General features: G+C 44.3%; 1 protein-coding gene across 5 annotated transcripts in view; it reads left to right on the plus strand.

Annotated features, from left to right (window-relative positions):
- Positions 1 to 25,489, plus strand: part of CAPN3 (calpain 3) — a 44,837-nt gene that overhangs the window by 1,613 nt on the left and 17,735 nt on the right. For 3 of the 5 annotated variants that reach the window (XM_028506443.2, XM_028506444.2, XM_036032175.1), the window contains exons 2-8: positions 18,008 to 18,077; positions 19,703 to 19,821; positions 21,371 to 21,504; positions 22,171 to 22,339; positions 23,156 to 23,299; positions 24,164 to 24,247; positions 25,156 to 25,241. In XM_028506443.2, the coding sequence (XP_028362244.1) occupies positions 18,008 to 18,077; positions 19,703 to 19,821; positions 21,371 to 21,504; positions 22,171 to 22,339; positions 23,156 to 23,299; positions 24,164 to 24,247; positions 25,156 to 25,241 (806 nt within the window). The remainder of the gene's footprint in view (positions 1 to 18,007; positions 18,078 to 19,702; positions 19,822 to 21,370; positions 21,505 to 22,170; positions 22,340 to 23,155; positions 23,300 to 24,163; positions 24,248 to 25,155; positions 25,242 to 25,489) is intronic. The other 2 variants (XM_036032178.1, XM_028506446.2) reach the window with 1 other exon arrangement.

The following is a 25,489-nucleotide window of genomic DNA, read 5'->3' on the forward strand; positions in this document are numbered from 1 at the left end:
CTCCCTTCTCTGATCATACCTTCTGTGTGACTCTTGTTCTTAATTCAAGAGATATTTACTGGGCACTTACTGGAGCCAGTCACCGGGTCAGCAACCAGGTAGACAGCACTGAAGAAGAAAGACAAAAACTCCTGCTCTCCTGGAGCGGAGCATCCTGAGGGGATGACGGGCACTGAAAACCCACTGACTGACTGTCGGGACACAGTGTTCAGGGTGCTGTGGATGGACAATAAGGCAGGGGAGAGCTCCCCTAGTCCCGGGAGACAAACCCTCCCTGAGGAGATCACTTACTCTGAGGCCAAAGGTATTGATTAGTCTGATGAAGGTAAGCTGAGGCCCAGTGTGATTCATTAGCCATGTTTTTCTGTTTAAGCTGAGATGAAACACCCAACACCCTGGCTCTCACCCTCTGTGCTGCACAGGGCTCCTGTCCTTTCCTGACGGTTGTGTGGTAAGGTTCATGACTGTCCCGAGGGCCCTCAGTTCAGAAGTGAGGACTTGAAAGAACTTTATTCTTTAACCCAGTTGCTGCCCTGTTGCTAAGGTAATGGGAGATGTCCCTCCCCTGCTGAAATATCTTCAGTGACATTGGTCCACCCTCCCCCCATGCCTTCAGGATAAGTCCAAACCCCTTAGCTGAGATACAGGCCCTTCTCAAGCTTCCCTGCCTACCTGTGCATCCACCCTCACCCTCTCCGCCTGGACCCTGACATATTCAGCTACTCTTCCCACACCTGGAGGCCTTCGCTCTTCCTGCCTGTCTGGAATGCACTTACCTTCATCTCACTTGCTCCTCCTCACCCTCTGTCCAAAACCCTGTTCAGGTGTCACTTCCTTCGAGCTTTCTTACATCTGTTGCCCATCTTCTGAGACAGGGGACCATTCCTGTTCATCTTTGGGTCCTCTTACCCAGCAAAGGGCCAAGCCCCCCATAGTTGCTCAGCTGCTGCTGGTGGAGGAAGCCCCGCCCACATCTGAAGGCGTCTACAACCAAAAGATAAGGACAGCCCTGCCTTCCAGGGCAGGGAGTTCCTGAAAGCCTTTTCTAATACTACTGCCAAGAAAAAGCCAAGAAACATACAAATATTGTTTATAGTGAAATCATTGCTGGATTTTAGTTTAAAAGCTAGGCTTACATATTAATTAAAATGTTTTAAGTTTCTGTTATGCTCTAAGCCCTCGTTCAATCCTAAAACTTACATTGTCAGTATCGGTGTGACATGAGGGACAACAAAAGACCTGTCTGTCCCAAACTGTGCCCCCAACACCACCAAAATCCTGATTTTTCCACTGTTGCTAAAGGTCTGGATAGCAAAGCCCTCTCTTGGTTAAAATGCCCCTTTCCCCTGAGGTTAAGATTGGGGGGACTGCCCTGGCCTGTGTGGCTCAGTTGATGGAGCATTATCTGGTAACCGAGAGGTCACAGGTTCAATTCCCTGTGGGTCGGGGCGTATACCTGGGTTGTGGGTCTGGTCCCTGGTGGTCTGGGCGCAGACGATTCCCAGTGCAGGCACAAGGGACAACTAGCTGATGCTTCTCTCTTACATCAGTGCCCATCCTGTTTCTCTAAAAGCAATGGGGGAAAAATATGCTTGGGTGAGGATTAAAAAAAGATTGGGGGAACACTGCCTATTGGGTTTATTAGCATAAATTAGGGTATGGAATTAGAGATGGTCAGAGTCAGAATGAATCTTGGAGATGTGGTCCAGCCCCCTCACGTACAGGTGAAGTGGTTAAGGTCCAGAGAGGGTAAATGATTTATCAATAGTCACACAAGCTGGTTGAAATTGAGAAACTGAAATGACTTCAGAACGTTCTGAAGTGGAAAGCACTTTTGGAGACATAACTTTCCCATGTACTCCATAGATGCAGTGACCTTTGCCAGGCTTGAGCATCTGAGAAGCAGACTATGCCCTATGAGAGGCTCTTCCTGCTTTTACTACCTCTGCACAGCTGTGCTTGGCCCAGCTGGTCTAACCCGGCCCTTGGCCCTGCTCTTCTGCAAACGTGGGCCAAGGTTTCCCTCTGCCAACACCTGGACCTCAGGAAACCTCCCTGACAGACAGACGCCCCTTTATACTCCAGACAGGTGGCTTTATTCTCTGTGGTTCCCATACCTGGAAATCTCTTGCATTAGATTCTTTTTAAGGATAGAGTTTAGGTAAATCTCCCAAGTTGCAATTCATCATGAACCGTATTTTACCAAATCTAGAAGATTTTGGTGCTGTTACTTTCCGGATCTTTTCAGAAGGTGTCCAAAGAAGGTCACGACCATGACCCAGCTGCCTGCAATTAAAGGAAGCTTTCTAACATAAGACTCATCACAATTTCAGAGATACTAAAATGTGGTGGGGGTGAGTGAGGGGGGGTGCCTTAGAAAGGAAAAGTAAGATGAATAAGGCCCCCTCCCCACTTAACTCAGTTCTGCTGTCCCCTTTCCGCTCCTCTTCCCAAGCCATTTCTTTTTCCCACGCTGCCTATTAGCACGATCCCACCATCCCTGCTGGGTTTTGCTGCTGTCTGTCTGCTCCAGTGTCCTGCCCTTCCCGAGTCCTCAGCCTCCGTTCTGGCAGACCCAGCTTCTCCCTTCTCCTAAGACTATTACACTAGCAGGGAAATCATTTTATTCTTCAGGTGAGGTCTTGTTGCTACTACAAAATTGCCTCCAACTTTATGCGCCCATTTCACCAAATGTGCTTACCAAATTCGAACCCTTAGCATGGCAGACTCTTCCTCTCCTCTCTGCAAGAAGAAAACTCATAAGCAAAAATAGGAAAGATACTTGAGGTTACAGAAAGGGTAATTCACCGTCAAGGTCTTGAATATCCTTCTAGGATTTATTCCTAGACATCTGTTGTTGTTGTTTCACAAATGTCATCTCTCTTTAAAATTACATTTGATTTATCAAGCATAAACATTCATTTGACTCATGTATTATAAATTCTTAGTAATTCTAATAATTTGATTGCAGATCCCAAGTTATTGGTCTGTAAACTCTATGTTTCTATAATTAGGTGATCTGCCCAGTACATTATGCACAATGGTATTCATCAGCCTAATTCTTATCTTATTGTACTAGTTAAACCCTCTTATCTTACTGTACTAGTTAAATGCTAGTTCATAATAGAATGTACTACCATTCTGTTAATAATAAAGGAGTTTACAAGAATCTTTGGTTTCCAAATTTAAAGGGACTATTCTTAATGTTTAACTGTTGAATTCATTTACTGTAGATACACCTTTTAAGAAGTTCTCCCTTGCCCTGGTTGGTGTGGCTCAATGGATTGAGTGCCAGCCTGCAAACCAGAGCATTGCCAGTTCGATTCCCAGTCAGGGTACATGCCTGGGTTGCAGGCCAGATCCCCGGTAGGAGGCGTGTGAGAGGCAACCACACATTGATGTTTCTCTCCTTCTCTTTCTCTCCCTCCCTTCCCCTCTCTCTAAAAATAAATAAATATAATCTTTTTTTTAAAAAGTTCTCCCTCTATTACAGCTTTGCTAAGAATTTTTTTTTAAATCATAAATGGTCGTTGAACTTTATCAAATACTTTTTCTGCATTACTTGAAAAAAATCATGTAATTTTCCTCCTTTAGACAGTTAACATTAATAGAGTTTTCCAATGTCGACCCCCTTGCATTCTTAGAATAAACCATACTTAGAATGTATCTTTTTATACATTGCTAAATTTTGTTTTGCAAATCTTTTTATGTAAGTTTTTGCATATATGATTAGTGAGATTGGCTTATTATTCTACTTTCTTGTGCTGTTCTGTTCTGTTATGCAGGTTACACTAGCCTCATAAAATGAGTGGGGAATGTTCCTTCTTCTGTTCTATGGAACAGGTTGTATGAGATGAAAACTGCCTGTTCCTTAAATATGTGGTAGAATTTTACCAGTGTTTTCTCAAAAGAAGATTTTTATTCACCGATGCAACCTCTTCAAAAACCAAGGGATCATTTGAAATGCTTTTTGATACAGTAGTATTATTTATTTTTCTCAGAATTTGTAGTGACCCTCCTTTTATCTCTACACAAGCCTTTTTTCTTTTTTTTTTAAGTCAGTCTTGTTGGATATTAATGTAGGTACACAGGCTTTGGGGGCAAGTTTTTGCTTGATTATTTTTTAATTCTTTTACTTCCAACATTTTTACATCCTTGATGTCTTTGGCATGTTTATTAGAAACTATTTATAAATCTTTTTTTTAAAGGCAATCTGAAAACTTTTGCCTTTAAACTGAACACTTTAGTCTAATTACATTGATTATGAGTATTGACATATTTTGAATTTATTTCTATCATCTAACATAAACTTTCTGTTTGCATTGCTTTTTAAATGTTCCTTTTTTCTCTTTGTTTCCATTTTTAAAAATTGATTAAAAGTATTTTCTCTAAAAAAAGTATTTTCTCTAATTGTTTTCATTCCTGTTAGTTTGGAAGTTATTGAATATTCATTTTTTCAGTAGTTGCCCTAAATTGTTAGCATACTATTATCCTCATACAGCCTGAGGTAGTCAATAGTTTTCTTTATAAACAGCATGAAAACCACACAGCACTTTAACACTAAGCACTCCTCTCCTAACTGATGTGCCATTGTTTTTCCAGAACTTTAGCTCTATCTTTAAAAGAAAATGTTTTCAACCTCAAAAATTAGAAAATAATATAATGTTTAACTTAGTCAATATTTGCTTAGATTTACATATGTTTACCATTTTTTTTGGTTACTGTTTCTTCCAGAGTTTTCAGCTTTTCCTTCTAGAATAATTTTACTTTTTCCTAAAGTACATTGTTTAGAGGTTCCTTTAGTAAGGGTCTGTTTGTAGTATACATTCCCAATGTTTATTTGTATGAAATTTTCTCCCACTCTTGAAATAGTTTTCCTGAGTAATAAATCCTAGGCTGATTCCAGTGCTGTCTCCTACTTTACACTGGGGTTGAAGTCAGCAGTCATTTTTCACAGCTGCTGTCCCTTAACAGGCTGTATGCCTTTCCCTCTGCTTTTACGATCTTCTGCCTGTTTTATTCTGTGATATCACTCTGCTGTCTCTAAACACATAGTACTTTACACTCTTACTACTTGGGATTCATTAGGATTCCTGATTCTGAGAGTTGAACTCATTGAACAATTGCAGCAAATCTCTTCAATATTAATTCTCCCTGTATTTTCTATTATCTTCTCCTAGAACTCCAATTAGATATGTGCTGGAATTGCCTTGCTTTTGTCCCACACATAGCTTAATCTCTTCTCTTCCTTTTTATTTCCTTTTTTAAAATTTCTCATCTCCTTGATTCTCTGTGTGGTATTCTAAGTGACTTCTTCTGATCTAGCTTCCAGTTCACTAATTCTCACTTCAATGTCACCTAATCCAATTATTAAATTATTAAATTTTAATATGTAAACCTTCATCAATTTCTGGTTCAAAAATAAAAGCAGCTATAAAAGACATTTGGGGAACAAATTAAGAAATTAGCATATGGATTGGATCTTGGATAACATTAGAGGGCAATAGTTAACTTTCTTAGTGATAATGGCATTATGGTCAGTTGCAGAGCGGTCTTGTCCTTAGGAGGTACCTGCTGTATCCTAAGTCAACTCCAAGTATTGAGGTGTGAGGTATGATAATACCTACAACATTCTTTCAAATGGTTTAGCAAAAAAAAAATCTGTATGTATATATATAGATAGGTAAAAGAAAGATGGCGAAACGTTAACAGTTGTTGAATCTAGATGTAGGATATATAGGGGCCTGTTCTTTAAGCTGTTTCGTAAGTTTGAAAATTTTCATAACAAAAAGCTAGAAGACTAATAGCTGAAATTTAAAGTTTCAATAGCAGGGTTAAAATATAAAATCAAAGAAATCTGGAATATAGAACAGAACATATAGGAAAATACAATAAAATTAGAGGAAGTTTAGCATCTAATATTTAGAAGTTCCAAAAAAATTGAGAGGGAGAGAAATATCAAAGACAATGTAAGAATATCCCAGAAAGAAGGACAAAGGTTTCTACATCAAAAGGAGTCACTGAGTGCTCATCACAAAGAATTTTAAAATAAAATAACTCCAAGGCACATAAATGTGGCTTTGGAATTGGCAGGGAGGGTGGAAACCCTAAAAGCTTTCAGAGGGACAAGACAGGGCACACACAAAGGAATGTCCATTAAAATCATACCCTATTTCTCAACAACACCAGAATCTGGGAGCAATGAAGCAATGCCTTACAAATTCTGAAGGAAACTGGTTTTTAACCTAAAATACCTAGCCAAATTCTCAATCAAGTGCAAAGGCAGACTAGACAGGGACTTAAAGAGACAAGGACTTAGGTGGTTTACCTCTCATGCACCCATTCTTAGGAAGCTGCCAGTTGTGTGCCAATAAAATCAAGGAGTAAATCAGACAAGGCTTAGAATTCTAAAAATGAGGTTCCACCCAAGTGCAGGGCACGGTCAGGGCCAGGCCCCTGCTCCAGGCCTGGAGGGGAACCAGGAGGGGCTACAGGGAAGGCCTTGGCGGGGGAACAAGTTATCTGATAAGTTTGTTTTTGGAAAAGTTATTGCTGGGGAAAAGCATTGATAGATACATAGAAAAATAAGAGAATTATAAAGAATATGAGAAAGGAAACATTTATATAGAAAGAAAATGTAGCACAAGATACCACCTAGCTAAGAACTGAATGATATTTTCCTAATCATACTAAAGTAAATACTGAATTTCAATTTTACCAAAAGTTATGACATACCTATGTGGAGAAGATGGTATAATGTGAGAGGCCTAAATCTTATTCAGCAAAATAGGAACTCTATTGATACTTTCTAAAAATAACAAATTAAAAAGTAATAATGTAAGCATATTATTGTATTTAAAAATATAGCAGTAATACCATAAGTATGAGCTAAAAGAATTGAAAGTGGACATCTCTGAGGAGAGGGATTGACAGGGCAAGAAACTGCTATTCTTCTATGTATTTTTGCATTTTTGACTTTTAAAAACTTTGTTCATGTATAAACCGAACAAAAATAGTGCTGTTTCTTAAAATGACTGACCTCAAAAATTATTTTGAGCCATCATGGTAACCTGTGACGCTAAAGACAGGGTTTCCAGCTCCAGAAGAGGTAAGAGTGGGCTTATTTAAATTGTGAAGTCCCAGACTCCTACCAAGAATATTTGAATCCTTGGGTCTGGGAGCAGCCCTGGGAGTCTGCACTTTACACTGATGTCCCAGGTGATTCTGATGTTGGTCGTCCAACGACCACACTTGTAGAAGCACAGAGTACACAAAGGCCAACAGGAGCCCACGGGTGGAGAGGGAGACTGCCTCCTCCCGGTGGGTGGGCTGCCAGCACCGAGGTTCCACCTGCACCAGCTTCCTGCTCTCACACCAGAGTTGCCCATTTATGCTCAGTGAAACTTCGAAAAAGCTGAGCTTTCTTGTGAATATAATTTGGACACACATTTACCCTTCTTCCCCACCCATCACATTCTCTGCCTCATAAGCCCTGAATTTGCAACTGTGGTTGTCTGTTCACTGTCACTGGGTCCCACTCTGATGGGGACTTTCATTTGAGGTTGAGTCACCTACCCTTTGGATCCCTCTAACAGCTTAGAGTCCCTAAATGGCTAGTCAAGGCCACTGGGGCGAGGGGTCAGGGACGTCAGGAGAATGAAGGCTTCATTAACCGCAGACAAAGGCTTGGAGCAGATTCCTCCTATGCATTCAGCAGCCTGTATAGGATTAGTGTATACAGCATGTTTTGAAGGCCCCATGCTATATCCCATTGGCCACCAGTGTCAAAGGCATGCATGTCTTTTGCTGAGGCAGGGCAAGCGTCTCTGTAATTATATTTTTGCTTTTTAAAGAAAGAATCCCAGCAAGGCTGACGGAGGTATCCTAAAGGTCTAAGGCCATTGTGGCCTGTCCTGGGGCTGTCTCTGGCCCTTCACTACCCTCACTGACTCCCTCTCTGACTGGCATGGTGTTGCCCCTTGACCGTGGGCTCAGGGGCCTCCAGCCAAAGCTGCTGACTCTGACCACGGCCTCTCTCTGGGCTGCGTTCATTTGCATTGCGTTGCTGAGGGTGGAGGAGCTATATAGGCTCCGACCCATTCACCAGGGGATTAGGCCTGGACTGGGGTGCAGTGGGACAGATGTCACAGTAAAGGCCCAGCTCCACTTCCTGAGCAGTCACCATGCCCTACATGCTGCCAGGATTCTTCTGTGACCGTGTGATTCGTGAGAGGGACAGGAGAAACGGAGAGGGCACTGTCACACAGCCCCTTAAGTTCGAGGGGCAGGATTTTGTCATTCTCAAGCAACAGTGTCTGGCTCAGAAGTGCCTCTTTGAAGACCGTGTGTTCCCAGCCGGTGTGCAGGCCCTGGGCTCCCATGAGCTGAGCCAGAAAACCAAGATGAAGGCTATCACGTGGAAAAGGCCAAAGGTAGGGATGGGAGATGAGAGGCTTCTCGAGACAGCTCCTGGTGTTGGGAGGTCAAGTGCTCCAGAGCCTGGGCCCGTGGGTCCCCACTCCCGTGGGTCCCCACTCTGAGCAGGTGGCATATCAAGGTTCTCTTACCCATGTGCCCTCAGAATGCCTTCCTGCTTGCTCCTGAAACTGATGTTATTTTCTATTCTTGAACTAGAAATGATCATAATATTTTTAGGTCCCTGAGACTAAATATTTTCAAGAGAGCTAATGCACTGGCTTAAATTTATAGTAAAGTAGTAAGCATAATTGATTATCATGTCTCTTCTTGGAAGCAACTATCTTCTCAGAAAGTGGGGTTGAGTATATACCAAGGCTCACATTTTCAAGAATTCTGTGGAAGATAGTGAACAGTTAAGAAATAGGAGGCTACAGAAGGCTGGAGACTTGTCTTGTTAACCTTTCACAAAAGGCTGGATCCTTAGCGATGTGTCACTGTTGTTTAAACAGAGAGGTCCTTGCTGACCAGCCAGACTCCTTACAGGGAGAAGCAGTTTGCCCAAGGACACCTTACTGTGTAACTGAGGAGCCCATGGCTTCCAGAAGAATGGATCCAAGTACCTGGGGATGTACAGGACCAGGGCCTCCCCCTGCACAGAGGCACTTACAACCCCCAAAAGGTTCACTGTGTTTAGAGCAGGCACAGAGCTGTCTAAACCAGTGGGCTTCAAGGTGGGTGGGGTGTGTGCATCCTGGTGGGTCTGCAAGCTGATGAACTGGAGCAGATGGAAAAGTATTTGAACCAGTTGTATTTTAAATAACTTTCAATTTTAGAATGGTTTTAGATTTAGAGAAAACTGGTGAAGTTAGTACAGAGAGTTCCTATGTACCTTGCATCCATTTTTTCCTATTATTATTTTAAATTACTCTTGTACATTTGTTACAATGAACTAATCAAAACTGATACATTATTCTTACCTGATGTCCATATTTTATTTAGACTTCTTTTGTTTTTACCTAATACCCCTTTTCTGTTCCATGATTCCATCTAAGATATGACATTGCATTTAGTAGTAACGTCTCCTTAGCCTCCTCTTGGTTGTGACAGTTTCCCAGACTTTCCTTGGTTTTGATGATCTTGACAGTTTTGAGTACTGGTCAGGTATTTTGTATACTATTCCTCAGTTGGTGTATTTCTGCTGGTTTTCTCCTGGTCAGGCTGAGCTGACAGGTGTGGGGGAAGAAGACCACAGAGGTAAAGTGCCACTTGCATCCCATTGTGTAGACTGTCAACCTGTCTATCCCTATTCACCTTGATAACTGGCTGAAACAGTGTTTATCATTTTTCTCTGCTATGAAGTTACATTTTTTCCTTTTCCATGCTGTACTCTTGGGAAGAATGTCACATAAGCCCACACATAAGAAGTGGGAGTTATGAAACTTCTGGCCAAGATGGAGGCATAGGTGGACGCACAGTTCCTCCACGCACAACCAAGATTGGAACAACAACAATTTAGAGGCAGAATAACACCCAGAACTGACAGAGAATTTATCTGAATGGAAGTCGGACAGCCAAGAAGTTGAAATAGACCCGTTCATCCAGACTGGTAGGAGGGGCAGAGAGGAGCAAGCCGGGCGCAGGTCGAGGCGTGGAGAACAGGGAGGATTGGGTGCATAAGACAACCGGGAGTGTGTAAGGCATCTGGGGCAAGCAAAATCACAGCGGGTGGACCCTGAAGTACGCAAGCAGCAGCTGGCAGACCCAGTGAGGCGGCGATTGTGGAGCAGGGCAGAGCGCGCAACCCAGGATCCCAGGGAAGGGACTGAGGTCCCAAGGAGAAGGAAGCTACTGCCAGTGTTCCCTCTCAACCCCGCCCTCACATACAAAATCACAATTTAGCGACTGGGGTGCCAGGCCCGGTGAACACCTAAGGCTCTGCCCCTCACCATAACAGGAGTGACCAGACCAAAAGAGAGAAAGAGAGAGAGACAGAGAGATGGCTCAAACAGAAGAACAAATCAGTGCCCCAGAACTCCTCCTTTTGAGCAACTAAGAGATAGCTGACCTATCAGATGCACAGTTCAAAACACTGGTGATCAGGAAGCTCACAGAATTGGTTGATTTGGGTCGCAAATTAGATGAACAAATGCAGGCTACCATAAAAGAAATGAAGGAAAATGCACAGGGAACCAATAGTGATGGGAAGAAAACGTGGACTCAAAACAATAGAGTGGACCAGAAGGAAGAAAGAAACAACCAAACAGGAAAGAATGGATAAATAAGAATTCAAAAAACGAGGAGAAGCTTAGGAACCTCCAGGACATCTTTAAACGTTCCAATGTCCAAATTATAGGGGTACCAGAAGGGGAAGAGGTAGAGCAACAGATTGAAAATGTATTTGAACAAATAATAAAGGAGAACTTCCCCATTCTGGCAAAGGAAAAAGACTTCCAGGAAGTCCAGGAAGCTCAGAGAGTCCCAAAGAAGTTGGACCCAAGAAGGAACACACCAAGGCGCATCATAATTACATTAGCCAAGGTAAAAATGAAGGAGAGAATCCTAGAAGCAGCAAGAGATCAGGGGACAGTAACCTACAAAGGAGTTCCCATCAGACTGTCAGCTGATTTCTCAAAAGAGACCTTACAGGAAAGAAGGGGCTGGAAAGAAGTATTCCAAGTCAAGAAAGACAAGGACCTATATCCCAGATTACTCTATCCAGCAAAGCTTTCATTTAGAATGGAAGGGCAGATAAAGTGCTTCTCAGATAAGGTCAAATTAAAGGAATTCATCATCACCAAGCCCTTATTTTATGAAATGCTAAAGGAACTTATCTAAGAAAAGAAGATTAAAAAAAACATGTATAGTAAAAGGACAACAAACTCACAATTATTAACAACCACACCTAAAGCAAAACCAAAAGAAACTAAGCAAACAACTAGAACAGGAACAGAACCACAGAAATGGAGATCACATGGAGGGTTAGCAACAAGAGAGTGGGAGGAGGAGAAAGGGGGAAAAGGTACAGAGAATAAGTAGCATAGATTGTAGGTAGGAAATAGACAGGGGGAGGGTAATAATAGTATGAGAAATGTAGAAGCTAAAGAACTTATAAGTATGACACATGGACATGAACTAAAGGGGGGAAAGTGGGTGGGAGAGGGTGTACAGTGTGGAGGGGAGTGAAGGGGGAAATGGGACAACTGTAATAGTATAATCAATAAAATATAATTTAAAAAAAGAAGTGGGAGTTATGTTCTACCTCCCTTCGTCTACATAAAGTATTGAGAATTCTGCATGGGAACTTTGTGTTTTCTCTGCATTTGTTTGTTTGTTTATTTATTTATTCATTCATTCAATCACTCATTTATTTCAATATGGATTCATGGATATTTATTTTGTATTTTGTGTTATAATCAAACATTACTTTATTTCTTGCTCTGATTGTTTCAACTTTAGCCATTGGAAGTTCCTTTGGTTGACTTCTGTCTCTTCGACATATCCTTATTGTAGTGAGGTTTCTCTGCTTTGTGTATTCTCTTACTTTCTGATGCTACAAGATGCTCCAGGCTCATTTTATGTATTTCCTGTCACAGTCCTAGAATCAACCATTTTCCCAAGGAGCCCTGATACCTGTTATCGGAAAATAGTTATTAGAAACCAAGATCAGAGTGGTAGGTGTGCTCATCACTTCTGGGATGTCATTGCCATTGCTCATCTCAGCTGACAAAGGAATTTCTTGACCCTTCTTCTTTGATCCATGTGTCATTTAGAAGTATGCTGTTTAATTTCTAAATAGTTTGAGATTTTCCAATTATCTTATTGATTTCTAGTTTTATTTCACTGTGGTCTGAAAATATACTTATTATGATTCCTGTTCTTCAGATTCATTGAGGTTTGTTTCATGGCCCAGAATGTGGTCTATTGTACATGATCTTGAGAAGAATGTGTATTCTGCTACCATTGAATGGAGCTTTCGATAACTGTCAATCAGATCACGTTGACTGATAGAGCCACTCAGGTCTACTATATTCTTCCTGACTTTCTGCCTGTTTAATCTATAATTACTGAGGGAAGGGTGTTAAAGTCTCCAACTACAACACTAGATTCATCCATTTCTCCTTTCAGAAATGTCACTTTCTGCCTCATGTCCTTCAACACTCTGCTGTTAGGTGCACCCACATTTGGGGCTGTATGTTTTCTTAGAGAAATGACTCCTTTATCATTATGTAGTGCATCTCTTTATCTCTGGTCATTTTCCTTGTTATGAAATCTGCTTTGTCTGAAATTAATTTTCCAGCTTTCTTTTGATTAGGGATAGCATAGTATGTCTTTCTCTAGCTATCTGCATCTTTGCATTTAAAGTGATTTCTTATAGACAACATATAGCTGGGCTTTTAAAAAATTCATCCTCACAATAGTTATCTTTTAATTGATGTATTTAGACCATTAACATTTAAGTGATTATCCTGCAATTGGATGAATATCTACCATGTTGGTCATTGCTTTCTATTTGTTACAGTTGTTCTGTTTCCTTCCTTTCCTTCCTTCTCTGGTTTTAATTGAGTATTGTATATAATTCCATTTTATCTCCTCTCTTAAGTATATCATAATACTTCTTGTTTTAAAATGTTAATGGTCAGAGTTTCCAATGCACACTTAAAACTAATCTAATTCCACCTTCAAATAACACTACATCATTATATATATGTAGTCTAATACCTTCTAATAGAAAATTCCCATTCTACTCTTCCTTCCTTTATACTATTACTGTCATTAATTTTACTAATCTATATGCTATAATTACTCAATTCACTGTTGTTATTATTATTACTTTAAACAAAGTTATCTTTAGATTAAGAATAAGAAAAATAAAAGTTTTATTTTACCTGAATTTTTTCCTTCTCTGATGTCTTCCTTTATGTAGGTCTCGGTTTCTGACCTACGTCATTTTCTTTCTCCTGGAAGAACTTAAACATTTCTTGCAAGGCAAGTCTGCTGGCAATGAATTGCCACTGATTTTATTTGTCTGGGAGTTTATTCTCCTTGGTTTCGAATGATAATCACTCTGCATATAGAGTTCTAAGTTGGTGAGATTTTCTTTCTTTTTGTTCTAAAAGGTTTTATTTATATATTTTTAGAAAGAAGGGAGGGAGTAAGAGAGGGAAGAAACATAAATGTGTAGTTGCCTCTCACATGCCCCCACTGGGAACCTGGCCCACAACCCAGGCATGTGCCCTGACTGGGAACTGAACCAGTAACCCTTTGGTTTGCAGCCCATGCTCAACCTACTGAGCTACACCAGCCAGGGCTGTTTTTCACCAATTTAAATATAGCAATCCAATCTTCCTTGTTTGTAGAGTTTCTGAAGACAAGTCTGCTGTAATTTTTATCTTTGTTTCTCAAAAGGAAAGGTTTTTATTTTCCCCTCTTGTCTTTTTTAAAGATTTTTTCTTTGTATTTGATTATTTGAAGTTTGAATATGATATGCCTAAATGTAGTTTTGCTTTATTTTGTTTTGTTTTGTTTTGTTTTACTGGTATTTACTCTGCTTGATGCTTTGTCGTGGATCTGTGGTTTGCTAACTGTCATTAATTTTAGAAAGTTCTTGACCAGAAGTCTGCTACATATATCTGTTGTAGACTATCCATTTAAATGTATGTTTTTGTTTATTTTATAATGTACATTATATGTTAGGATAATATACATTAATATAACTTATAACTTATAAGAATACTTGCATGTTCAAAATATTTTAATGATGCCCTGGCTGGTATAGCTCAGTTGGTTGAAGTGTTGCCCCTTGGACAGAAAGGTTCTGGGTTCAATTTCTGGTCAGTGCACACGCCTGGGTTATGGGTTCGATCCCTAATTGGGACATGTATGAGAGGCAACCAACTGATGTTTCTTTCTTACATCGATGCTTCTCTCCCTCTCTCTCTTCCTCCCTTCCCCTCTATATCTAAAATTAAAATATTTTAACGATGGAGGTATTAAAAAAAAGTTTGCCCCAGTCAGGTGGCTCAGTTAATAGGAGTATCATTTCCTCTCCTCCCCTTGCTTCATTTCTTATTCTCTTTCTTCTCCTTCTGTCACTGCCATAATACAAATATTGATACACCTGAAGTTGTCCCAGAGGCTCCTTATACCATCCTCATTTTTTAGATTCTGTTTTCTTCTTGCTGCCCTGATTAGTTGTTTTTTGCTTCCTTATATTCCAAATTGGTGATTTGATTCTCAGCTTCATCCACTCTACTATTGATTCTCCGTAAATTGTTCTTTATTTCAATTAGTGTATCCTTCATTTCTGATTGGATTTTTTTGTGTGTGTGTGCTGTGAGTTCCTCACTAAGTTCATTGAGCATCTTTATAACCAGTGTTTTGAACTCTGCATCTGGTAGTTTGCTCATTTCCATTTTGTTTAGTTCTTTTTCTGGAGTTTTGTTCTTTTCTTTCATTTGGACCATGTTTCGTTGTCTCCTCATTTTGGCAGCCTCCCTGTTTGTTTCTGTGTATTGGGTAGAGCTGCTACATCTTCCTGGCTTGGTAGAGTGGACTAATGTAGTAAATGTCCTATTGTGTCCAGTGGCACAGCCTTCCCCTATTACCCAGCTGGGTACTGAAGGTTTGCCCACCATGTGGCATGTGTACATCCTCCTATTGTAGTTGAGCCATGATTGCTGTTGACATGTACAAGGCCAGCCACCATCTGTGTCTGTCTGGTGTCACACAGCATAAGCTACAAAGCAATCAGCGGATGGCTGCTACTTGTGCTGGTCTTGGAGGTGTGCAGGCAAGGCCAAGCTGTGAAATAAGACCAGCTGTTGCCAGTGCCAGGGCTGGGGCAACTTAGCATGAGGTATGGGCATTGCTGAAGCCAGATGCTGCTTGTTTGAGAAAATTTAGGAAAATCTGAAGCAGTGGTCAAGATAAGCCATTCATTTAGAAAAAAACACTGGAAACAGATTGAGTGGGCCTGAAATTTGGGTGGTTTGGGCCTCAGGGAATCATCAGGGTGGGACAAACAGTGTGAGCCAGGTTGATGGAGCTTCAGATATGGTGCCCACCTGCTGGTTCTGTGGGGGGGAGGACTCAGAAAAGGAACAATGGCCACCACCAGCACCCCTGTCTGGGAGAAAGCTGCTACCCAGATCTCACCCTGAGGCTAAACAACTCATCTCCTTATATGTCTCTGATGCCCTCCAATCTGCTGCCCCCATTCTGGAGCTCACAGGGAGTAAGCCCAAGTAAGTCTGTGCATGGGCCCTTTAAGAGGAACTTCCTAGGACTCCAGAAGTTTGTTTTCCATATCGTCAGTCCCCACTGGTTTTTACAGCCAGAACTTATAGAGACTTATCTTCCTTGGTACTGGAACCTTGGGCTGTGAGGCCTGGCATGGGGCTGGGACCCCTCACTCCTGAGATGTCCCTACCGATTTTTATCCACCACTCATGGGTGTGGGACAAACCCATTCAGCATCTTTGCCCCTCCTACCATCTCGATGTGGTTTCTTCTTTAATTCCATAGTTGTAGGACTTCCATTCAGCTCAATTTCTGACAGTTCTGAATGATGGTTGTACTATAGTTTAGTTGTAATTTTGATGTAGTTGTACAAAGAGGTGAACCATGTTCACCCATGCTTCCTTCTTGATGGGAAGTTCACAAGATTGTTATTGCTTCTTGTTTTTTATTTTGTATTTGTTTTTTTTTAGTGAATAGAGATAGGAAATATTTTTTTAAAGAGACAAATATAAATCATAAGTTTTATATTCATTTCAACTTAACACTTCAGGGTTGTTACTTAAATTATTCAATTTTATAATCTTACATACTTTTTTACAATAAAAACAAGGTTGGTTCCTAATGACATTAACATAAGTTCTTATTTACTTTATCCTATAATATACATATCAAAGTTTTGAAATAAGAACAATATTATTTCATTTTTCTTTTTTTAGTTCTAAATGAAAAAAATTTTAATTATTTTATTGTTGTCCAATTATAGTTGTCTGCATTTTTCCCCACCACTTCCCCCAACCCCAGCCATCCCCACCTCCCTCCCTTGCTTCCACCCTCCCCCTTGGTTTCCTGAAAACCCTTCCCCCCATTATCCCCTCCCACTTCCCCTCTGGTTACTGTCAGATTGTTCTTAATTTCAATGTGTCTGGTTATATTTTGCTTGCTTGTTTGTTTTGTTGATTATGTTTCAGTTGAAGATGAGATCATAGGGTATTTGTCCTTCACTGCCTGGCTTGTTTCACTTAACATAATGCTCTCCAGTTCCATCCATGATGTTGCAAAGGGTTTTATTACTATTTCTTATGGTTTATATTATTATAGTTTTGGATTTTTACCTTAGGATATAACCCAAAAATGGTAAACAGTCAAAATGTTACATTTGAAGTCCCTTGGGCTCACTCTTTTCATGGGTGTGGTCATGTCATCAACTTGATATGCGGTTGGGTTCTTTTGCTTCAAACTGCTTTCAGCTGCTTTTTAAAATGATCTTTTCTTGACTTTTGGCTTTTAATTCTGTAAAAATGTACATGATTCAGAAGTCAAACTATTTTCAAACAGTTATATTCAGTTTTACTTCCCATCATTTTCTTCCCTTCCTCCCCTCTGTACGTAACCTTTTAAAAAATTATTGGTTTTGGTTTATCCTTCCGTTGCATTAACAGTTTTCTATGACAGGAGTGTGTGGCATGGTCTAGGCAAGATTTTCCATCTAGTAGGAGGGACAGCTCCATGAGAGGAGGGAGCCTCAGCTCGCTGGGTGCATTGGGTTGTTTTGATGGGCCTGGGGACAGGGAAGGTGGGGGACGGCAACGGCAGGGAGAGAGGGCTGTGTGGCAGGGAGCACAAGCTTCGCAGAGCTGCAAAGAATGGTGTTAAAGTCAAAAACAGAATCTACACATGATTTCAAATTTAAAAAGCTAAAATACAAAACATAAGACACATCCAAACACAAACAAAAGCCTCTGTGGGGCCTCACACAACTGCTGGGGCCAGAGGTACCAAGCTAGTTTAAGTGAAGAAGTGCTCCCTCCAAGAGAAAGGGAGGCCTGCAGGGCACACGCCGAATCCATTCTCTGCTCTCCCTGCTCTCCAGTTCTGTGGGCCTGGGATGCACGCTGACTCTAAATATCTGCTGCCACATCTTGGAAGACAGATGCTTATTTTCCCTCCTAGGTCTCTTTTCCTGTCACAAGAAAAGACAAAAACAAAAGCCGTGCCTTCTGTTGTCCCTTTGCCAAAGCTGTGACAGTAAAGATGCTGTGCTCTGGGGTTGCATCCTTAGTAAGAGAGCATGTCAGTGTGAGGGAGCAGAGTGGAACAACAGGGAAAGGAGCTATACTTTTGGCTTGTACCTCTCACTGGCTGTGTGTCCTTGGGCAAGTTTCTTAACCTCTCTGAGCCTTGGTTTCCTTACCCGAAAAATGAGAATGATAGTATCCAATTAACAGGATGTTTTTGGAGGCTTAAACAAGCAGTGTGTGTAATACTCCTGATACATGATGCCAGCACCACACATTGGACCTCAGTGAGTAATAGCTACAACTGCTGTTATTCTTTCCTTTTTGTTCTGCAGGAAATTTGCGAGAATCCCCGATTTATCATTGGTGGGGCCAACAGAACTGACATCTGTCAAGGAGAATTAGGTAGGAATGTTCCTTGGGTCACATCGAGCTGAACAATCACGGGGTGGTTAACAGGTGTGATCCCTTTACAGGAAGTAAAGGGACAATAATCTGTTTTTGTTTTTAATGAATTTTCGGGAGGAGGTTTTTATGATGCTGCCTTGTGTGCTGGTGATTGCTTCATTTACTTTCTGTTCCTCCCACATTTGTCATTAGTTCGTTTGCCATGTGTCACAGGAAGTAGACCTCATTCTGCAGCTGTCCCTCAGGACTCTTGAGCAGTCCACACCCCACTCAGCAAGACAAACGCCCTGCTTCTGACCGTCCCCATCTTCCTTACAGACCGCTCTGAACCTGTGGACCAAGCACATCCCTTTGGCACATAGAATCTATGTATACACACAATCTTCCAGAAAACGCATTACCAAAATGAGTGTCTGTAACTCAAACTCCCATTTAAATTGCCCCAGAATAATAGCTCCATATTAGAAGAGTCTTTCAATAGAGACGACACTTGCTTGTGGATAAGCATCTGGCTAGCCAGCCTGGCTGCCCCTTCGGACCGTCCTCTCTCTCTGCCTCTCGTTCAGAACATGCCTGCCGCCTTTGGTGTGGACTGCAGGGAAGCTCTGTGGAGTCAAGTTGGAGAGAATATCCACAGACATGATGTAAAACTTGAGAATAAAGGGCACCTACCAAAAGAAAGGAATATGACTAATTTGGTCCCTGAAGGAGAGGCTGAGGAGGTTTTGGATATCTAGGTTTCACACCTGAGGGGTGGCAGCTTGCGGAGCCTTGAGCGAGCTAGTAATCTGGACTTTCTAACCAATACACTATTTCAAAGGACAGGCTGGCTGCCCAGGGAGACCAGCAGACAGGGGGCTGTCTCAAAGTTGCTCTCACGGCCCACACAGCAAAATGAAGGGCTTACATGCTGTAACCTAGCCCCCCTCAACTTAGAAGGCAGTTCTGTGACAGTCAGGGTACCAGGCATGCCCCTTGGGCATGTGTTTCTCTCTCTCTCTCTCTCTCTCTCTCTCTCTCTCTCTCTCTCTCTCACACACACACACACACACACACAGAGCAAAGTGTCACCTCCCACTACATACAGGACTCTGCCAGGAAGTTGAGTAAGAAAATGTTCCCGTCTCATTCCATTACCAGCAATGTCTTAGCGCCCCCTGCAGACTGGTTCCAGAGCAGCAGCCAGACTCCTTACATTACAAACCTGCTAGGCTGATGACACATGCTGTCTCCGCTGGGGTCAGAAGGGGAGATGGACTCACCTTGCAAATAGAGGGCAGGGCAGATTTCCCATAGGTGTTGGAAATAATCGTGACTCTGTCTCCACTGAGGCCCAAGAAGGAAGTGAGTTTATGTTGCAGTTCCTGGAGGAATTGCCAACAGCCTCCAGGAAAACCACTCCGGAAGGCGTAAGTAACCCTGCTAAGCAGACCACATTGCCAGGGGACTGCTGTCAGACCCCTCCCCTGGTCGCCACCTCCGAGAGGTCAGATCTGGAAGTAGGACAGCGAGCACCACTTGAACCCTGCTCTTCAGAGCAGTGGAGCAGCCCTGGGATTGGGTCCCTTTCTGGCCTGGAGTACAGGCCCTTCCTCTGACCTGTGCACCGTGTTTGCCTGCAGGGGACTGCTGGTTTCTCGCAGCCATCGCTTGTCTGACCCTGAACAAGCACCTGCTTTTCCGAGTCATACCCCACGATCAAACTTTCACTGAAAACTATGCGGGGATCTTCCACTTCCAGGTGAGGTCACGGGAGTGGCCAGCTGCCACCCGCTCACCACTGGTCTCCTGGGCTTGACTTCCCCGTGGCTCCAGAAAGGTTCCACACACCCTCCCTGCAGTAGCTGTGGGCGGTGACCCCCTTCAGGGCCCGAACCTGTGAGGAAGCAATTGTTTATTTCTGCCCCCACACTCCCCCCACACACCTTTGGCTATGCCCCAGAAAAGGAGGAAGACATCCTGTTTGCTGGCCTGTGGGGTTATTTTTGCCACTCCAGCTGGCTGGCTGCTTTGTTATTACTCAAGGCTCTGCTCTCGTCAGTCCCTGGGATATCAGCCCTGGGAATCCACAGGGTCCTTTCGGTTGTGAAGAAAACCCCATCTACAACTGTGACTCCTGTTTACTTGTTTCCATGTAAGGCAGGTCTTTCACTCACCTCTTCTGTGTTCTGGAAGAAACACAGGAAGAAAAGTCTGGAAGAAAAATCTGGTTATTCTGGGAACTAGGCTTCTGGTTTGGCCCAGAAATGAGTCTTAGTTCCAGAATCAGTCAGCCATTGCACATTTCCTGGAGCCAGCTTGTCCTGGCATAGAGCCAAATCCCCGTGCTGGCCCCAAACTAAGTGAGTTCTGTGTGGGGGGATCCAGCGGATTCCAGGCTTCTGCGGCGTCCATCTGTCTCTAGCCCAGGAGGCTCTGAATATCTTGGGACTGACCCAACTGTCGGTTAAGGCACCTGCTGATCCTGTACCTCGGGACTGAAGGCCCCAGAAAGGTCTCCTCTTCAGGGTCAGGGTTAGCTTGCCCCAGCTGCCGTCTGTCCGAGCACGGGCAAGGCGGCCAGGCCCTGAACTTTTTTCTCCCCTGTGCCATCAAGCTGCTAATTCCCCTCTGGCGTTTAAAGGGTCTGATATCTAAAGGGATGTAAATATAAACACCAGACAGATTTTTGCCCTTGTGTCAATATGGAGGAAAAAATTCATTAGAAGAAAATTATACCATGTTTGGCTTTCTTCAGTTAAAACTGAGTTGTTCAGAAAAGAACATCAGGTTTGCAATTATTGAACAATTTTCCTGCTTTGGTCAGAGTATGTTCTGGGGTCTTTATCTTCCATGCCAATCCTTGTTCAGCAGCAATTTCTACCTTGTTTTGTCATGAGAAATACACAGAACAGTACATCACCTCCACCCAGACCAGTAGTTCCCAAGCCTGGCTGTATATTAGAATCAGTTGAGATACCTAAAGGTACTGGGTACCTAGGCCCCACCCCAGACTCACTGAGCTGGAGAATGAAAATTCCAAGTCTTCAGATATTCACAGAGCACCTACTGTCCTAGTCTGGGGCTGTACCCTGTGGAAGGGACAAAGTGGTTTGTAGCTCACTTCCTGCCTTCAAGGAGCTCATAGTCCAGTCAGAGAAACATTCACACATCTCCAACCCAGAAGAGTGTGAACAAGCACCAAGACGCAGAGCTGAGGAAATGGGACTGCTCTGTGGCCAAAGAGACTCTAAGGAACGCTGGGTGGGAATATGGGCCAGTGGTAACCTGTGGATGACTCTTCCGTGCAGTTCTGGCGCTATGGAGACTGGGTGGACGTGGTCATTGATGACTGCCTGCCGACTTACAATGACCAGCTGGTTTTCACCAAATCCAACCACCGCAATGAGTTCTGGAGCGCTCTGCTGGAGAAGGCGTATGCTAAGTAAGGCAACACTTTCAAATGTGAGGCAAGTCTAGAAACCACTCGTGAGAAGAGGTGTGTGTGTGTGTGTGTGTGTGTGTTCCTTTGTGACCCGAAGTCAGAGATCAGGTCTAGGCAGAAACTGCTCTCACTGAAAGCACTATGTTTAAGAACAGAAATGAAGACATGTGTGGCAACTCTAGCTTTAGCTTCCCAGGGTGAGCTCTTTAATTCTGTCTTTGTGGTAGTGTTACAAGTCCTGGATCCAGGCATCATATCTCTGGAGCTCAGCTTCCAGGGTCTTGCTCAGCCTAACCTCGTGAGCTTGCAGTATATTAATAAAGCCATAGCGTGTCTCAGCCCAAGCTGCTGATGGCTTCCATGAGGCCCTACCTCAGGGTTCAGGGTATAACAGAAAGAGAACTATCAGGGAGCAGGGATAGCTAGTTTCCGGTCCCAGTGCTCAGGCAGTCTGTGGCCTGGGGTGAGTCCCTTTGCCTCTGGAGCTCAGTTTCCCCTCTGTGAAGAAAGGGAATCCTGGCACCTGCCCGTTGGCTTACAGGGGATTTGGAGAACTGGTGGGAAAACAGCACAGGACTGAAGAGTAAAGCTCTGGTGGCAGTGGCGCCTGGGGGTCATGTTCCCCAGAAACCTGTGACCCAGATTGGTCTCCATCCTCTCTTCAAGGCTCCACGGTTCCTACGAAGCTCTGAAAGGTGGGAACACGACAGAGGCCATGGAGGACTTCACAGGAGGGGTGACAGAGTTTTTTGAGATCAAGGATGCTCCCAGGGACATGTACAAGATCATGAAGAAAGCCATCGAGAGAGGCTCCCTCATGGGCTGCTCCATTGACGTAAGTCTGGGGGATGGGGTGCAGGGCAGGGAGCCCCAAATGTCAGAAAGCCTTACCCAGTGATGAGCTGAGCAGGGTTCTCCTCTGGGACAGGGTGAACGTTTTGTTTTAGGAAGCAGGAACTACTCTCAACTTTGAACACTGAGCCTGTCTCAAGTAGAAGAGTTCCCGGGGGGTTTCAATAGAGAGAGGATGAGGATACACAAGCCCTGGAATGCCAGGAGTGGGTCCAGGGGCCTGTGGTGGTGTGGGCCTCCGTGGCTGGGGCTGCTCAGGCCCAGCATGCCCCCATGAAGCTGGCCACACACCTGGCTGTGGACACAAGTCCATGGTGCTCTAAGAAAGCCTCTCCGTCACCAGGCTTTGACCGCATCTCACACGCAGGCCTGGGCCTTGTGTGTAGTCTCAGGGAGACTTCTCTGGGAGAAGCTCGGCCTGCAGTCTCCTCTCAGCGCAACGGTGTGGTTTGCACTGAGACCCGAGCTGAGGGTGAAGAGACTGCAGACTGTCCAGGCCTCATGAGTTTCGGGAGACACGGCCGCCCTGGGGGCTGCTCAATGTGACTTGGTACTTTCTCAAGCTGAGTGACTGCTCCTTCCTCTCCCAGCGCTCCCGTGGACAGGACAGCTTGGCAAGACCAGCTGACGTTAACCATCCATAGATGAACCGTTTCTCACTTTTCTCCATTCATGCTGTTTCTCTCTCCTCTTTTCTGTTGTCTACCCCTCCCTTCCTTCGGTCTTCTTCCCTTTGTATCACCTTCTTTGTTCTCTCTCCTTCTCCTGACTGCCCCCCGCCCCTCCCATTGGGCCCCAGGATGGCACAAACATGACCTATGGAACCTCTCCTTCCGGGCTGAAAATGGGGGAGTTGATTGCGCGGATGGTGAGAAATATGGATAACTCGCTGCTCAGAGACTCAGACCTCCTCCCCACAGGCTCAGATGACAGACCGACCCGGGTGTGTAGCCTCCGCGTGTCAGGAACGCCTGCCCCTCCACCGCGCATGCCCCAGCCCTGTGGGCGCCGCGCTCCCTTCAGCAGCCAGTGCCTCACACAGACCTGCGCCCGAGGCCTTCCCCGGGTCTGAGTTGGGATAATTTGTCCCGTCCGAGGCTCCCGAGGGTGGGAGAGACAGGACTTGGGGGACATCTCTATGGGAGCCCCTGCTTCGTGGTCCGGGCTGCTTCTCTGATAACGGATTAACAGGAAGAGAGGCAAGGGGGGCTTCATTCATTTAAAAATGTTTCTCCTCTTCTAATTCATTTATTTACTCATTCAACACATATGCATGAAGCTCCCACTAGGTGCCAGCTATTCCAGCAAACCAAAAAAAGATCCTCTCCTCTTTGTTCACTAAGCTAGTGAACAAAGTGAGCCCATATTCTGGCACTCTCACAAGTAGTACAAGCTCACTGAGGGCGCTGAGCCACATGGCAAAACAGAAGAAAACTCACCCATCTTTCCCCATCTAAAGGTAGTAGCTGTTCATTAACTTTTAGTATTGTCCTCCCAAGATTTTTTCTATGCATATACTTAATCTAAATCTTTATTTTTAATGTTGTCATGCTGTATGTACCTCTTTGCAACACAGCTTTTTTTTTTTTCAGTTAGCTTTATATTCTTAATGTGCCAATAAGAATTATATTCCTAATGTGTCTCCTATAGCATGTAAGAGCCTTCTGCTGGCCAGGGCACGCTTTCAGGGCAGGGAGGGGTCCTCATTCATGCAGAACCCAGAAAATGAACTAGTGCGAATCTCGTCTCAGGCGGCAGAGCTCTTGCTTCACAAGCCCTGACAGGCTGTCTGGTTTTCGCTCCACAGACCATTGTTCCAGTTCAGTATGAGACCAGAATGGCCTGTGGGCTAGTCAAAGGACACGCCTACTCTGTCACCGGGCTGGAGGAGGTGAGCCTGGCGAGGCTTGGCAGGGTGGGACTTGAGGAGCTCCTTGGATCAAGCAGCTGAGGTCAGGACTTAGCTCTCTGTGTCCCTTTGTGGCTAAAGAGCGTGCCTCTGATCAGGTGATCCCTGGAGGCTCAGGCCAGACGCCTGGCCTGGGGTTAGAGGGGCCACTGGGACTCTCCGGAGAGGATCTTGCCACCAGATGGTGCCCAGTTCATCTTCGTTCTCAGTGCTAAAGGCAACCATTTCCCCCCAACATTTCCAAGGAACACATGGAAGCCACTTTGGATTTATGGAGTTGATTTCATGGGTTCTTGTGCCAAACAGTTCGCTCTTTTGCCTTTATTTGCCTTTATTGCATCACATCAGAGACGGGAACCTTGTCAGCCCCGTAGCAGTAGCACGTACTCAGTGAGGCTGTGCCCTGCACTCGGGGGTGGACAGAGGGGGCAGCCATCCAGAGCAGCAGCGCACAGCAGGCTGCAGGGAGGCGCACCTGGCTCCTGATTGGCCCATCTAGAGGGCACATCTGTCTGCAGTTCCCCAGCCAGCAGGGGCATTTTTCCTAATTCACACACAGACAGCTCATGCGCTAGCAGGGCCCTGCAGTACATGCCCTGCCTCCTCCCCCGAAGCTCGTAGGAGCAGGATGTTCACTAGGGAAGTCGCTTCTGAGAAGACAGTGAGGCAATGGCCAAGCCCTGACTTGCGAGGACTCAGTTCTTAGGTTCTGACCCCTCACTCTGCCATTCCACAGGACGCTTCTGATTAGTTTCCTTCAGCAGGACCAGGCAGGGTGGCCCCCTGTACGGAGTTTTCTCCCCATCCCCATCTCAGCTTTCAGGGCAAGACAGAAGACCCCCTTTCCAGAAAGGCTCCAGACTGTGAGCGCATTTTCTCTTTTGCCCAAGACCACGTTCAAGGATGAGAAGGTGAAGCTGGTGCGGCTGCGGAACCCCTGGGGCCAGGTGGAGTGGAACGGCTCCTGGAGTGACGGGTAGGTGAGGGGACTCCAGGAGCAGGGATGACAGGGCCTGGGCGAGCCTGGGCTGGGCACAAGGCCGCAAGAGCACTACAAGGGCTGGGGCTAAAATTACCTCCAAAACCAATGACCCCTGGAAGAGAAGAGGGGGCGCGGGCTCCAGTGAAGAGCCTCGAGGAGCCAGTGGAGCCTGGGAGCCAGAGAGCTGGCTAATGGCCATTGGCTGGGAAGGAAGATTCTAGAAAGCATGAGTTAGGTCCAGG

The sequence above is a fragment of the Phyllostomus discolor genome, chromosome 1, assembly GCF_004126475.2.
Source record: "Phyllostomus discolor isolate MPI-MPIP mPhyDis1 chromosome 1, mPhyDis1.pri.v3, whole genome shotgun sequence".
Lineage (NCBI taxonomy): Eukaryota > Metazoa > Chordata > Mammalia > Chiroptera > Phyllostomidae > Phyllostomus > Phyllostomus discolor.